The 15677-nt window shown below is 41.8% G+C and overlaps 2 protein-coding genes across 6 annotated transcripts in view; both read right to left on the reverse strand.

The window, feature by feature from the left end:
• Window positions 1-3273: 3273 nt before the first annotated feature.
• On the reverse strand, window positions 3274-8530 carry LOC117747782 (interleukin-13 receptor subunit alpha-1-like). 2 transcript variants are annotated; one of them, XM_034557237.1, is made up of 10 exons: window positions 8106-8520; window positions 6872-7005; window positions 6047-6209; window positions 5842-5950; window positions 5505-5671; window positions 5284-5414; window positions 5059-5200; window positions 4339-4438; window positions 3696-3780; window positions 3274-3613 (listed from the first exon to the last, which is right to left on the reverse strand). In XM_034557237.1, the coding sequence occupies exons 1-10, from the start codon at window positions 8176-8178 to the stop codon at window positions 3515-3517; spliced, it is 1203 nt and encodes a 400-aa protein (XP_034413128.1). In that variant the 5' UTR covers window positions 8179-8520; the 3' UTR covers window positions 3274-3514. The 2 variants fall into 2 exon arrangements, with proteins under 2 accessions (XP_034413128.1, XP_034413127.1); XM_034557236.1 differs by having other exon boundaries at window positions 5284-5671; window positions 8106-8530.
• Window positions 8531-8866: 336 nt separating this feature from the next.
• The window catches only part of dock11 (dedicator of cytokinesis 11), a 61746-nt gene continuing 54935 nt past the window's right edge, over window positions 8867-15677 (reverse strand). For 2 of the 4 annotated variants that reach the window (XM_034557235.1, XM_034557233.1), the window contains 8 exons: window positions 15460-15582; window positions 14889-15002; window positions 14195-14341; window positions 13625-13835; window positions 13327-13517; window positions 12688-12788; window positions 12399-12537; window positions 8867-10175 (listed from right to left, as the gene is read on the reverse strand). In XM_034557235.1, the coding sequence (XP_034413126.1) occupies window positions 10086-10175; window positions 12399-12537; window positions 12688-12788; window positions 13327-13517; window positions 13625-13835; window positions 14195-14341; window positions 14889-15002; window positions 15460-15582 (1116 nt within the window). In that variant the 3' untranslated portion in view covers window positions 8867-10085. Of the gene's footprint in view, window positions 10176-12398; window positions 12538-12687; window positions 12789-13326; window positions 13518-13624; window positions 13836-14194; window positions 14342-14888; window positions 15003-15459; window positions 15583-15677 lie in introns of those variants that run through there. The other 2 variants (XM_034557234.1, XR_004611478.1) reach the window with 2 other exon arrangements.

Genomic DNA, 15677 nt, shown 5'->3' on the forward strand with positions numbered 1-15677 from the left:
CTTTCTGTTTATTTATGCACTCACGCCCACATTAGAAATATGCCCAAACTTTGGAAGCCCATTCTGCCACTGTGAAGAAAACTTTATTTTCCTCTAATGCGCAAATGGGCGATACATAGTATCTCATACTTATGAGATCCATCCATCCATCCATTTTCAATACCGCTTATCCTCATTAGGGTCGCATCGAAATTATGAGATAGTATCTCATAACTAGATGGAAGTGTTTATATACATGTATATTATATCAGTGGTGGGCCGTGCATTTCGGACCCAGGCCTTCTGTAACTGTCTCTACTAGAGCTGAACATCTTAATCACCTCATTATGACGCCACAGCTACAGGTTATTGTTTGTTTCATGTAAACACCTCATATTTGACAAGTGAAATAAAATGTTACATGAAGCGCAACACCTAAAAATACAGTAACTGCACAGTGCAGATCCATAAATACGCACATGACGGGATGCTGCGTCATTAACGGACAATGCATAGTCACATCCACGTAATTAACACAAGGACAAGAACACATTCTTAAAAGAACCAGTCACATTTATTTATAACAACCCAGGAGAAAAAATATATATACTTTAATATATTTAAACTATACTTAAAATGTCAAAAGTATATTGCAAATATCAAAGAAGTGTACTTTCTGCAAATATATAAAAAGTATACTAAAGTCATACTTTCACCTATTTAAAAAAAGTATACTGTTATATTATATTATTTTATATTATATTATATATTATAAGAAAAATATACTTTAAGTGTAAATTCTGTGCAATTACTTAAATGTACTTTTAACTTTGTTTTGTAACATATTTTTTGTATATTTCAAATATGCTCTAAATTAGCATTGAAACAATGTATCTAAAGCACATTTGATAAATATATTTTTGTAATTAGTAAGTCAACTTATTCATGCTATTATTTTTAATTGTGTTATAAATAAATATGCTAAGTATATTTAATCTTAGCATACTTGAAGCCCTACTAATCATAAATATACTTAAAGTGTGTTATTTTGGAACAACTAATGTTGTACTTAATATATTTAAGTAGTATTTAAATAGTATTTAAGTACTATTTGAAGTATATTTTAATATATTTTTTGTGCTAAATTGGGACTACTTAGTACACTTTAAGTACATGACTGTGTATGTGCTAATATGCATGCCGATAGTTCACTTAAAGTATATTTTTATTGTATGTTAAGTATATTACAAATATGTAAACATCATATTCTAAATATATTTATAGTGTGCTAATAGTATACTTTTGGTGTACTATAATCATATTCTAAATATATTAATATTGTGATTATAGTATATTAAAAGTATACTTTTGCCTTATTCCAATTATTAATAAAGCACACTTTGTTATTACTATGCTATATTACTTTGTACACTACATAATACTATTGTCGTTCAAAGTATTATAAATATATTACCAGTACCTAAAGGCTGAATGAACTGTAAAAAAAAAAAACATGATCAAATCACCAAAATATTATTATCAATAGAGAGGAAAGACTGAGCCGAACGCGCTGATATGTTTGTGTAGTAAATGTGACCAGGGTCCTATTTCTCGTAAGTGGCTAACGTGTTTAGCGGGATAATTTCGCGGATGAGATTACACAAGCGAGAATTTTCGGTTCCTCGAAGCAAGTTTGGACAAATCACCAGAGCAACACATCAAAAAATGTTAGCCTGCTCCAGCGCCCCCTGAAGGAAGTGGCAGCTCACTTCCTCATTGATGAAGGAGCGATATTAGTTAGATTAACGTTTTATAGGGAGAGAGTTCTTATGACATGATGATGACTTCCTATACGAGCGCTATCCATTCTGCCCACAAGGAATCATTTATTAAAGACCTTCTCGAGCCGTACATTGAACACGAAACGCCGCAGCATTGACTGTCTCACAGAGTGTTTGCAGAGCCGTGTGGTACATTGTGGTACAGTGTGGTACATTGTAGTACATTGTTGTACAGTGTCGGCGATGCAGAACATCGGGAAAGCCGCTGTATGGTTTTGGTGGAACTCATGGATGTGTTCATTACGTTCCCTGGCCATGTCCGAGTAAAAGCAATGAAAGTTCTATATGGTCATCTCCACATACATGAATATACACATATATATTATCTACTTGTTCTGAAAGAGTTGAGATAGTTATTTTAGATCTTATTGGATGATGTATGCCATTACGCCGACTGCCAACAGGCACATTTAAAGAATGAGGCACTTAAAATGAGCCAATACATTTTCCCAACACTGATGCTGCGTTGCGAGTAGATTACGGGTGATGTTATGTATATGTATATATATATATATATATATATATATGTATATATATATATATATATATATGTATATATATATATATATATATATATGTATATATATATATATATATATATATATATATATGTATATATATATGTATATATATATATATGTATATATGTATATATATATATATGTATATATATATATATATATATATATATGTATATATATATATGTATATATGTATATATATATATATATGTGTATATATGTATATATATATATATATATATGTACATATATATATATATGTATATATATGTATATATATATATATATGTATATATATGTATATATGTGTATATATATATATATATATATGTATATATATGTATATATGTGTATATATATATATATATATATATATATGTATATATATATGTATGTATATATATATATATGATATTAATGTTGTGAACCCAAACACGAGGGCATTAGATGTTCCGACGTTTGTGGGATGTGTTTTTTGTCTTATCATTTCATATATCTTTTTAAGTTTCTAGCCCCACGTTCTATTTTCTTTTAAATTGTTCATTGTTATTTCTTGGCTCTTGTGTGAACCTTTTCCTGGTCACAAGATTATAGTCGTATGCGCTTCCCACTTCTTGCTTCCTGACAATTGTCTGGTTGCCATGATGCCAGTCATTCCTCCAAACAAGGCTTTCGCAGTGAGCCTCTTTCTAGTAACTTCTTTGATTTGTGCGGCAGCTTTCCAGGGACCCAGCTGCTCCTCTGAGGACAGTTCCCAGTAAACACAGCCTGCCCGGCCCACTTGCACACTGGTTCTAGCTCTTCTCGACCCGCCCGCATGTTGGTCTTCCTCCCCAGAGAGCAGCAGGAGGACATCAGCACAGGGCGGCAATGGCAAACCCTTTCTTCCCCTGCTCGTTCTTCCGGGTCCACGGCCTGGTGGCCTTTTTTTTTGTGTGTGTGTGTGTGTTTGTTTGAAGGCCGTTCATCTGCCTGAGAGAGTTATGGAGCAGCAGCTGGATATCGTGTTATTTCCCGCCCTCTAGTGGTTGAAGTTCTTCCCGGTGCAGCGACACAGAGTCAGCACAGCTCTCTCCTCGCCACACGGGTCAGATGTGCAACAGGCTTCATAAAAACGTTCCTCGCTGGATTCCCCCCCGAGTTAGAGTCCAGCTGCACGGTCCGTGCTCCGCGTCAGGAGTTCAGCGGGACGACGATGCTGTCGGTCACCGTGTCCACTTTGCAGGATTCAACGGGCTCTGGCACCGGCGTATACAGGCTCCCCATTGTGCTCTGCAAAAACAGAACCGTGTCATGAGTGTTTGTGGGCGGAGCGGATCCACGGTGGTTTCTTTTGTTCCCCCTTAAAACATACCTTCAGGTCTTTGTTTCCGTCCATCATCATTTCCTTGAATATCGCAGAAGGATCCGGTATGACGGGGCAGAGGATGGAGCTGTGCCTGCAAAACAGACACAATGGCAGAGATCAGCCAAAGCAGCGCACAACGTTTCCACCGCCACAACGTAATGTCTAGAATATGGGAACAGGCAGGTGGAGGTTTCTTCTTCTTTTTATCTCAACAAAAAAAAACACAACATTGCTTTGTCAAGAATTCATGTGGAAAAATTGGAAAAGATGCAAATTATTCATGAAATTGGAGCCTTAAAACATGTCTGCGTGGGATATTTTAAAAACCTTAAATGACTTGGAGCTTCGTGGACACTTCTCTCTTTATTGCGGCTCCACCCAAAACACTCCTTACATGTGTGCCTGAGGACGGTCTGACACACTCACACTACATTACTCACACTACACTCTCTCTCTGTGTCCTCTCATTAAACCCTAATGCAGTCCGGTGGCAGTGAATTAGGGTGCGGTTAAAAGTTCAATGATCTCAGTGGCTCGTCTCCTTCACTTTATGGCATCCGCTCATAAAACCGATTGCAAAGCGTTCGGCGTGAAGACGTTTGCGCTCCCCACAAATGTACTTTTATATAGTGCCGTGTGCAAAACACACCTCCTGAAGCAGTAGCAGGACAGGAAGATGCAGACGGACAGGATGATGGGGAGGACGACGGCGACCACGGTGAGCGTTTTGTCAGCGGGCAGATTGTTACCTGCGGTGGGGAGATGAAGGGAAAAGTGAGCAATACGAAGTCTTAATATAACGGTTGCAATCAATGCAAACGTGTTGTTTCCTCATGAAATATGCAACGGTTAATCTTTTCTGCGTGCAGAAAAAAACTCCCAAGCATCAGTGGTAGAATGTACAGTACTTGAATACCACTCAAAAGGTACTTTTATTTGGTACCTCTACTCTGCTACAGCTCAGTGTTGGTAGCTTATTGACTATATGTGTGTATTGACAAACCCTGTCCTGTCCAGTGAAAACAGAGCTCCTAATTGGTTAATTTAGCTTTTGATTTTGTTTTTAAGAAAAATTGAAGGATTAAGTGTTAATGCAGCAGTAATATTGTCCCATCACTTATAACAGTAACACACTGAGGGAATATTTGACTGCACTGTGAGTACTTTCACCCTTCATAATTTTTGTGTATTTTGTTGCGACGTACTTTTATTCAAGCCAGATTTGAAAGCAGGACTCATGGTGGCGTAATTTCACAAATCAAATCCACCTCGACATGTCATTTAGTATTCAATGGCTTGTCGTGGATCTGGTTTTAGTGCACTTAATGAACTGCAAACTCAGTCTTGGTACAAGTGGTTGGACACTTACCATAAAATACCACTTGGCCGAATTGGCTGAATATTGGCGGGACACTGGGACCCGTCCTGACTCTGGACCGGAGCTCGTAGCGGCAGCTCTTATCGTAGGGCATGAACCAGGGCTCTCCCTTTGTGGTGTAGTTCTGGCACACCTAGAATAGCAAGCGCACAAAAGCTGCAGAGAAACGTTGTGACTTCAGGATTCGTGGTGAAGCGGTTCAACTGAACTACTCACTTCGGCGTGACTGCACTTCCTGGAGCAGACCATGAATATCCAGGGGTGATCTTTTAAGATCGGTGGGAGTGTCCAGCTCAGTTTGAGGTTATCTCCTTCTTCCCCAATGCTCAACTCTGGTGGATCGATCACTGAAGAAGAGCAAAATGACAAATAAAAAAAATCATAAATATATGTAGCAAATAAGTAAAAGTGTTGGACGCATTGGAGGTGAAACCGACTGGGTAGAAGTTTAAAGGTGCTCTGTCCAGCTTCAGATTCCAAAAGCATGCAGATGTTATTCGCGACACCGTCAGCTTTCAGGTAGCAGCCTTTCCTCATCGCGTTGCTGTAAGGCCACACGCAATTCTTTAAACCCAGAATGGTTTTATGGGTATGTCCACAAATCCTGCAATGACAAGATGGGCATTGTAAAGCTCACAGATGACCTCCTGCTCATTAACATCAGTGCTTTCATGACTTCACCAACGCACCCCATGTTGACAAGCCTTCACATGGTTAGAAACAACCAGCCACCCCATAACACTTCACTCCACTCCACATCACTGTCATTCTCACCTAAAGGAGAGATAAAGGGCCTGATTGCCTGGGACCCAGGAACAGTTCATTTCTTTGGCTTTGGTTTCATTGTTCAGGTTGACGAAACATTGGATGTCCTCCACTTGGGCTGCGCAGTGCGAGAACAAAGACGTAACGTGAGCAGCAGTACTTTGGGGGTCATAGTCATGGACTCCGTCACTTGGACAACTTTCTAGCTTCTTACCTCTGGGCTTCGGGGTTTCAATGGTTTTGGGCACCTTGGTGCTGTCTTCCAGATTATCACCGTTTTTACTCACAGTCCAAACAAGGTACGTCCAGCTGCCAGAGCCCGTCTCTTCTGTGAGGAGATTCGCTGAGAAATGTGTCAGTGTTGTGAGCTCCACATGCTGGAGAAGAACACAAAACACACAACATGGGCTCTAATGACAGTTATGCCGACGCACATTGAAACCTTCTAACCACCTCGGGATGGAGGTCTGCTGGCTTAATTACCCCCCTCACTTCTTAACAACATACATCACAATGATTTCACAGTAATTCAAGATGTGTTTGTTTGTTTGTTTATGTGTGTGGTTGTATTTTGTATTTCTTTTGCATTTAGACAATGGGCCTCACGCAAGAATATTTTTGAGTCTTATCACCAACACTTGTATTTCTTTGCAAAGCTCTGTGATAATTATGAGAGGAGAATATTACAGCATAAAGCAGGTGATGTTTATGATTTTTATTTTTTACAGAGGATGATACTTGATAGAGACCTGCTGAAAGAAAGAAGTGAGAGTCTCGCATGAGGCCCAGTGAGTATACATTATAAATTCTTTATAAGTGTGTGCTTTGGAAAGACCATAATAATCTACATTCAACAGCAGACTCCAAAAATACTTTTCTCCTCAGTGACTAAAGGAATAAACCAATGAAGTTATTCATAAATAAATCATCAAATGTATACATAAATGACATCATGTAAAACCAGCACACACACACACACACACACACACACACACACACACACAGAGAGAGCGAGAGAGAGAGCGAGAGCGAGACCTACACTCTTCGGGTCCTCCAGGCTGTATTCGTACCGGATGTCTCCCGCCGGGAGGCCGCGGGGCTCCTGCCACGACACGTTCACCGTGAACGCGTCGATCCACCGATAGGAGAGGCCCGTGGGAGGAGGGAGGCGTTCTGCCAACGGAGACAAATAATGAATATAAATCACAACATCTGGTACGAAAATACATAATAAAAACAGCTACGATTAGCCCTAATAATCAATGAATTCGTTTCTTTTTTTTCTTCCAATACACCGCGGTCACGCGGGCTGAAATGCACGCGAAACGGACGCACTGGTATATTTTGATGCGCGTCTATTTCACACGCACGGTATTTGATTAGTGAGCTGTGACTCAGAGGAAATGTTAAATCTCTCATGAGTACTCTTTCTTTAGAGGTTTACTGAAACTACCATATATATATTATATATATATATATATATATATATATTATATATATATATATAATATATATATATATATATATATATATATATAGAGAGAGAGAGAGAGAGAGAGAGAGAGAGAGAGAGAGAGAATATAATATCTCTCAAATATAGTGCGATGAAGTGAGCACATATGCTAAATGGATTTTCTACTAGCTAGAGATTAAATGTGATGAACATGGCTGTGTACAGGCGTCTCCACTGTCTAGAATTTTCTTCATCAAAAAATAAATAAAAAAGAAATCGCATGGCAAAATGGTTTTCTGTCCTCGAAACAGATCCATGAAAGTTTCAGTTCACTCTCGTGAAGAGACTTTTACAAACGACCCATAAGAGGTTCAGAACTTCAGCCCGTCTTCGGTTGCTCACAGTCATTAATAAATAGTGGCGCAACCACATCTACACCAGGCTAAAAGCAATTAGTTTAAAAACCAGCTGTTGAGCACAGGAATTTATATTTTTTATTAAGAATCGACAGTAAATAAATATGTATCTTGATTATGTACAGACGCTAATGACAGAGCAGGTAGCCCGGAGGCCCGTGGCCCCCCGGACCACACTCAAACACGCACCGCAGAGAAACGAGAGACCATCCAGGACGAGTAAACAGTCCTTATTAGTTATTAGTTATTAAAAAGGAAAAGAACAAAGACAGGTCGCAATAACTGTAGGTCGAAAGGGCTCAAGGTGCGCTGCTTAAAGCTGCCAATTAAACCTGTCCAACAGCAATATGTTGTCTCAGTCACGGTGTAACTACGACTGGAATGGTGGGTAATGAAGTACTTACCTGCGTTACAGAGGCACACCATTATGACCGCGGTAGACGTCAGGAAGGCACAAAGCTCCGCAGGCGAAGTCATGTTGGTCCCGTGGGGAAAGTCCACTCGCTTCTCTAGTCCGCTCAATATCTCGTGACAGCGAATGTCACAATGTCAAAAATAATAGACGCTATGATGTCCTGTGATGGAGGAACAAACAAATAGAGTGGAGAGGAAACACCACAAATAGGAAGCGACGGAGCGTCCACCAGCACTTGGACCGCGTCTCTCTCTGGGTGTCTTCGAGGTGTGTCTTGGGAACGGGAGGGGGCGGAGCCTCGGTGAGAGTGGGAGGCCAGCTGTGGTGCGCTTTCTCTCCCGACGTGTCCCGTCAGAACAACCACAAGTGTCCATCCGCGTCTCCGGGAAGTCGTCGTGGCTCCAAATGAGTCCGCGAATCGATTAACTGCGTCTGCTAATGGCTTCACGCAGCAGCACAAAAAGAACTGACGAGGACACGAGGAGACACGCAGAGGAAACGGATTCGACCTGTTGTTTTCTGCTCTTTTTTAAACTTAGCAACACCTTTCTCTAGAACACATCCAGTGTGGTTCTAGGCAGCTTTTTCATGGTTTGGGTTAATTTCAAATAACTGAAAATCTTAAAGGGTATTTAGTTTGAAGTTATTCATAAAGTTGGGACTGGCTCACATTTCACATTATGCCCAAGGCAGCAGAGGCAAAGATGTCCTCACTTTTAGCTCTGATGAGTCAAGTTTCAGAAATGCTGGATCAGTCGCCAGAGCTTTTTGTTTTTTTTCCTCCAGGTTTTATTGGGAAGCGTCTTTCAGTTTGACAAGCAGCCGCACTTCAGTATACAATGCAATAAAAATGCAACAAAGGAAAGAAATCTCTCGGTTAGGACACCTTTGGACGGAGGAGTCCAACATGTTACAAATATAGATACAGTACATACAAACATACAATGATTCAGAATTCACTTTACAGCATGGCAACACAATATGTACATTTTGCTTAAATATGATTCATCTATCTGCTAATTACAGTGTAGCACTTGTGAAATACTGTAAATACCCAGCACGTGATGAAGGTCGTATTACTCTGAGTGAGGGAGTCTTCTTTCAGAAGGCAAAGCACAAAGGCACTGGACCTAAACCTGGACAGGAGCTCTGAAGTCAAGACCGCCACGCCGCTGTGAGTTGAGCCCGTGGAGAGAATTGGGTTCCCCTGATTGTTCCAAAGCTCTGACAGTATTTGTAATCTTCCCTGGTATGACATTATGTATTACTTCTCATACAACATAGCCAAAAGATTGGTTATTTTCTTTACATTCACAATGTAACTGAGCCATCCCTTCTGAAGAGCAGCTCCATCAGAGCGTTGCTGCACACTCTGAAGTCTCTTCTTGAACGTCGGAGAACACAAACAGGTCAGTAACTCTGAGCCAGGCGCTCGCTTGAAGCTGCCGCTCTTTAGATGACACTTATCTGTTTACTGCAGCCTGACTGGAACGAGCTGGCCGCCTATAAAACCCTCTCTTGGCGGAGTACCTCGGTGCTCTGCTGCAGAGGTGGGATATTGCTCAAGAGGCCTGGCCAAACGGAAAACACTGCGGTACAATGAGGGTGCGCTGCTGTCTTCTAAAAAGTCAACTTGAGTGGTAAAAGAAGAAGAAGTATGTCATGTCCTGCATAGATCTGAAGGGCAATGTTTCAAAGAGAGAAAGAGAAGGCCCATGGGGGGGGACAGTCAATCCTGTAGTTTGTTGCAAAGGCGGGAGACAAAAGGTGCAACCTGGCAACACCTCAACCTGACATTTAGTTGGTGTCGCTGCCGCGATACATTCTCTGAAATACTGCTGCGGTTTGAATCCGCGTCCTCACGGTTTGGGCAAGCGTAGCTGGGCGGACGTGTAAACCCAGGAGCCCCCCCCCCATCCATTTTAGGTCCTCAGATGGGAAGCAAAAGCGTGCGCACGCGGGACAGAGGTCAGCCCAGGTTGGCGGACGTCCCGCTGATGGCACGGAACACGTGGAGGGAGTTTTGTAACAGCGAGCGCATCATATCCTCCCGGTAGATCTGGAGTCAAAAGAAAGCACAGGTCATGCATGAACACAGAGGACGGACACACACGCACGCACGCACTCACTCACACACACAGAAAAACCCTCACTAGATTGGATGTGGATCAATATAAAGTAAAGGCTGAATGTACAGTGTGAGTGACTGTTTGTAGTGAAATGCAATGAAAACCAAAGCTGAATACATCTGGCCACCACAGGCCTCCATTGCACGTACACGTCCACACAGCGAGTTTCAGAGCAGCGGATGGAAAAGGAAGTTGGCGGTTTCACTTGACGGCCCATCTGAGGGCGGGACGGCTCTTGTATGCAGGTCAGTTACGGCGCCCGCAGAGAACCATTCCATCTGGCCGACGCCGACACTCGCAGGTTTTACTTCAAATGTTCATCCTCATCCTTCCAAAAACACTCCCCCAAAATGATCGGCATTAGGGTAAACAACCAACACGACTATATATGGGAATATATGATGATTCGACTATTTCATCAGCTTCAGTTTAAGGCTGACTTGTGGCTGGACGGTAAACATCCTGCAATTAATCAATACACTCTACCTCAGATCTACGCAGAACATTTAGATCTTCTTCTTCTTCTATTCTCCAGACGAGAGAGATTTGGCAACTGCACCGTGATACAAGGCAGCCGTCCTGGTTTTGTTTTGGAGTAACTGAGGTAGCAGTAGATCCGTCACCAGGATGTAGTTTTTGCATGTGGGGCTGTGCAAATGTTCCAGACACTACTATGTAATCAAACACTATTTGATTAGCAGCAACTGTCATTTGCATTGTTTTCAACAACAAATGTGGGTTTGTTGACGATCGCGTCTCGGAGTTTGTTCAAGGACTCTGAACGCCACGTTCTTTTTCAGTGCATTTGAAATTGCTGAATTTGCCCAACGCATTTTCTTTTATTCTCAGTCGTTTATAATGAAGTAATTAATCCCTATTTCTGCAGAATCCCGTTTTGATTGGCACGTAATTCTTTCGTGTCCAGATAAATGCATGTATTCAGATTACCATTTAACCAAAGAAATGAAGAAATGAACTAAGAAGGCACAAACTGATAATTAATGGGTTTAAAAAAAAGAGGACAAGACGACAAAATGGAGCCTTAAAACACTTCTTCGTGATCACATTACCTTTTGTTCCTTAAAGCTAAATGCCAGCACAATGAAGAGAAAGAGGCAGACCAGTTAGTTGAGTCATTTCAGATCAGTGATTTAAAACGTGAACAGCATTGCTGCATTACAGCTGTAACAACACAAACTGCTGAAGCGAAGAGAACAAAGTACAATAACAATGAGCAACAGTGAATTATTCCCTGATTGCACTGCGAAATCTCTACCTCCTTCATGGATTGGAGTTCCATTCATACATTGTCATATTCATTGTCGATATTACAGCACATAGACACAATACTGTTGGCATGGATTTTAAGAGCAGATGAGTGCGTGGTGATTTTTCCAGTAAATATTGAAGTGGATGGCAGCTCCCGCAACTCATTATGACTCACTCCACATCAGGAAGTATCAGTGAGTTGTTCTATTTTTGACAGCCGCAACTACATTAACGTCACTGAAAGCTTCTGGAAGCATTAGGCCAAAGTCTTTAAGAAAACCAGGGCCAACTTTTATGAAATGTACCCAAACACCTGGCGATGGACACCAGAATTTAAAAAGTTAATGCCGATTCTTGTGCATTTTTGTAGTTTGGCTTTCTTGAAGAAATGTTACTTTCTTGATTCTTGTTGTTCTGAGTTTGTACTCATGGTTGAATTCACTTGTTGTTCATTGTATATCGCTTTGGATAAAAGCGTCAGCTAAATGACATGTAAGGTAATGTAATGCATGCGCAGTTTGATTGGTCACAGTTTCCACTGTTTGCATGTTACTGATGATCATCTCATGAACATGCCTTTTGCATGGAGCACGGCAGAATAGAACAGTAAAAGGTTTTAGCTGTGCCAATTGTCACCATAGTAACTTCACATATGATAACGTCAGCCCTCCGATGAATAAACACTGTGTGCTGGGTCAGCACTGCTGCTGCTGTTTGCACTTGCCGGCTCAGTCTAGCCATGTTGAGCTGTGTCGAGGCAATCCCTCAATTGTAATTCAGCACCTGGTGGTCAGTCCACCCAAATTACAAAAAATTACACCCACTGGTGTCACTTATTGCTTTGAAGTATCTATCCATACAGACGGTTCTGGTTGTATTCGTACCTGCTCGTGGATGATGTCAGACAGCTCCTTCACCATGTCTTTGAAGTTGGCCTTCAGGCCCTCATGGTACTCAAACTGGTCCTCTTTGATAAGACGCTCATTTATGTCCAGAGCTATACTGCACGCCTGGACAAAGCGCCTGCAATCATCAAAACATAAAATGACGAACTTAATAACAAACTTAAATGACTACCTCATGAAGAATTGTTGATCAGAAATAAGGAAGAAGGAGCAGCACAGGAAATGCACAGAATACATTGGAATGAGAATCAGCGAGGTCAAACAGTACCTGAAAATGTCCTTGAGGTCTTTCACTTTCTTGATGCCGTTCTGGTTGGATTTACTGTCATCCAGGAATGCTCTGGCGTAGGCCATGGGACCTGCATTCACCTGCATCAAAACACGCCTCAGAGTGTTAAGCCTTCCTCTGATCTGTGCACCGATTACAGTCGGCATTAAACATTTGTGCTTTACATGACACTCAAACGCTGATCCCAGCCCAGCTTTGCATAATAACAGTAGTGAATGTTTCTTGTTCTCATACATGATGGCCAAATTTGACTGGGACAAATAGAAACTGATATAAAAGTGGGTGATTAGTATGGAAGACCTCAAAGAGAGGAAATAAACCCTGTTGATTTATTTTCTAAGTCTGATCTAAATAGATTTATCTCCTGTGTTTATGACTTAACAGGTATTCTTTCTATGTTCTTTTTATTTTCATAAACATTTTGTTCATTTGTTTTCCAGGTGAGAGAAAAACAACTTTGTACTTGTTCTCATCATAAACACAGGAGACAAAACAACTTAGAGCAGACGTAGAAGGTGGATCAGCAGAATTGGTCAGGGCTTCCGTACATTTGCCGTTACAATCTGTACTCTTTGATTTTATCTTTCCTTTGGCTGCGTGTCCCTGAGTGAGCGTTACCTGCACAGAGACGCAGCCCTGCAGTTTGAGCTGCAGCTGGATCATGTCCACCTCCTGGCTGGAGCAGAGTTTGGTCAATTCTGCCGTCCGCGCCTTCATCTCATCGATGGCCACCTCCACCGGCTTGAGCTCCACCTGCTTCTCCCCCACAACCTCCACGCGCTTCTTCACGTACGGGAATGTGTTGGCAGCTGGAGGTAAAGAGGGCAGGATACTAGTTTGCATCTCGCATGGCAATATGACAAACGGCGAGCAAACGGACGTGAACTTTGATAACTTTAGGAGACGACGTGCGTACTTGTGAGCACACTCCTCCTCTTGCACTGCTCCTCCACCCCGCCGTGCTTTTTGCCCGACAGCGTGTACGGCGCTTCGAACACGAAGCGGTTGATGTTGTGGCACTTCTCAAAGTCGGTCTTCTTCTCCGGCGCCTCCTTCTCCTCAAAGTACGGCTTGACGAACGTCACCTGGACGTAGGCGAACTTGACATCCAGGTCTCTGGGGTTCACCTGTTGGGAAAGCAGTCACCCGGATGAGATGATCGAGGCTCTTGTTGAGTTGCTGAGTAATAATGTAAATGTCATCCAAAAGAAACCTTTATTTTCCCTTATATCGCTGTGGCGATAAAACATCCCTCTTCTACAACACACGTCATTCACCCCACGCAGTCAAATAAATCTATCTTCAGCTTTCAGAGACTTATCGATAACTCCATCGAGAGCAAACTGAACATTTTCCACGTTATTGTTGGACAAGTGATATTTTCTAAATAAACACAAGAGCGGAGCTGCAGTGCCAATTGCATTTCAATCATTCTCATCAAGGCTATCTGCTCCAAGCGTCTCCTTCCTCCACTCATCTAATGCACCTTGTTCGAGTCCTGAATGATTTTTACGTTTTCCGGCCCAAACTTTTCCCCGTAGAGTGTCAGCAGCCGCTGAGAGATTTCAGACAGGCCAGTGAGTTTGGGCTCCTTGTAAATGTACTCCTTCCCGTCCTCCTCCTCAAAGAAGCCCTACACAAAACACACAAAACGCTCAATAAACACAACATGACATTTGTATGCCACAACAGTTCCTGAAAGTGTCTGCATACCTCTAACGTCACTGCAGCTATTTGTTACACAACTTTATTACATTCTTCAACCTCCTGGTTCAGGTGCCATCACGAAGCTCTAAATGCGACCTTTGCATGGTGAGTTACTGTGTTGCAATTTTCTCCCTAATCGTTTCATTTTGAAACCTGCCGATGCAATCACAACAAACAGATTCAAGTCAACCTGAATATCTTGCTTTTTCTTTGCACAGCACCAACAGACTTACTGGAATGTATTGCCCGACTCCACCAAAACAAATCATTGTCCTTTTTTTTCTTCTTCTCCTTTTCTTTCTTCTTTATTTTTATTTTTTTACTTCTAACTGTATCCTCTACATCGTATTTTAAAGCTTTTTTGGCAAAGGTGGGAGTTCACTATTACTTCCTGAACTGCTTTGTTCAACATTGTGATATCAATTGCAATTGACTTCCGATCAAAGTTCCTTGACGCTGCTTGCCGTCCTCACCTGTCCGTAAAAAGCCACCCTGAAGTACGTCCCGAGCAGCCTGCGTCCCGATTGTATCACCTCCATTATTTTGTTGTAGGCTCTATGCAGAGTGTCGTACAGTCGACTTAGTTTCTGGGGAAATAAAATAAATAAGACAGATGGCATTCCCCCACCCGGATGTTGTTTACAAGAGCAGCAAGGAAGAGCTGTTTAAAGCGCTCGATGACAACAAAGTTGCCTTCAAGGAGTGACAGTGTCTCATTAAATGTAGTGAGAATGGTCGAACTGGTTTCATGTTGTGTACGAGGTTACTTTACTTTACACTAAAGAGACGCTAACAATCCTGTGAGTGCAAGTTGAACGAGTCTAAGAAGCCCGGGAGTTTAATAATGAGTGGAAAATGAATATGGTAAACTGTACACACGCGTATCTATATGAAGAAAATGTTTCTCCAAACTAAGGTCCTGACATAGGCGGCGACCGTGTCCTTCGCAAGCATGAGGACACTGATGGATCACTTTGCAAGAACAGGCAAGAAACAGTGGCTGCAAATTTATGTTTGTCACGATATCGGTTTGAGCGCCGGTACCTCATACTCGTGGCGCTTCTCGTAGACGGGGATGGTGAGTTTGGCGATGTGCGTGATGAGCTCATAGCGTTCGGCTTTCCACAGAGCCTCCACACAGACCTCGAGGTGTTCGACCAGGACTTCCTAAAAAAAAATTTAAAAAAGGGTTTGAAAAGGAACAACAGGATACTTTTGTATCCACATTAACAGGACCATCAGCTCAAACAAATACAATATAA

Source organism: Cyclopterus lumpus, chromosome 18 (genome assembly GCF_009769545.1).
Source record: "Cyclopterus lumpus isolate fCycLum1 chromosome 18, fCycLum1.pri, whole genome shotgun sequence".
Lineage (NCBI taxonomy): Eukaryota > Metazoa > Chordata > Actinopteri > Perciformes > Cyclopteridae > Cyclopterus > Cyclopterus lumpus.

What these genes read in the sequence shown, in the direction of transcription:
- LOC117747782 (XM_034557236.1), bottom strand. Translation starts at nt 8,178, where the DNA reads ATGACTTCGCCTGCGGAGCTTTGTGCCTTCCTGACGTCTACCGCGGTC. An exon ending in GGTGTGCCTCTGTAACGCAG is followed by an intron (nt 7,006 to 8,105) that starts GTAAGTACTTCA and finishes CTCCGTTGGCAG; the next exon opens with AACGCCTCCCTCCTCCCACG. An exon ending in GCCCTTTATCTCTCCTTTAG is followed by an intron (nt 5,672 to 5,841) that starts GTGAGAATGACA and finishes TTGTCATTGCAG; the next exon opens with GATTTGTGGACATACCCATA.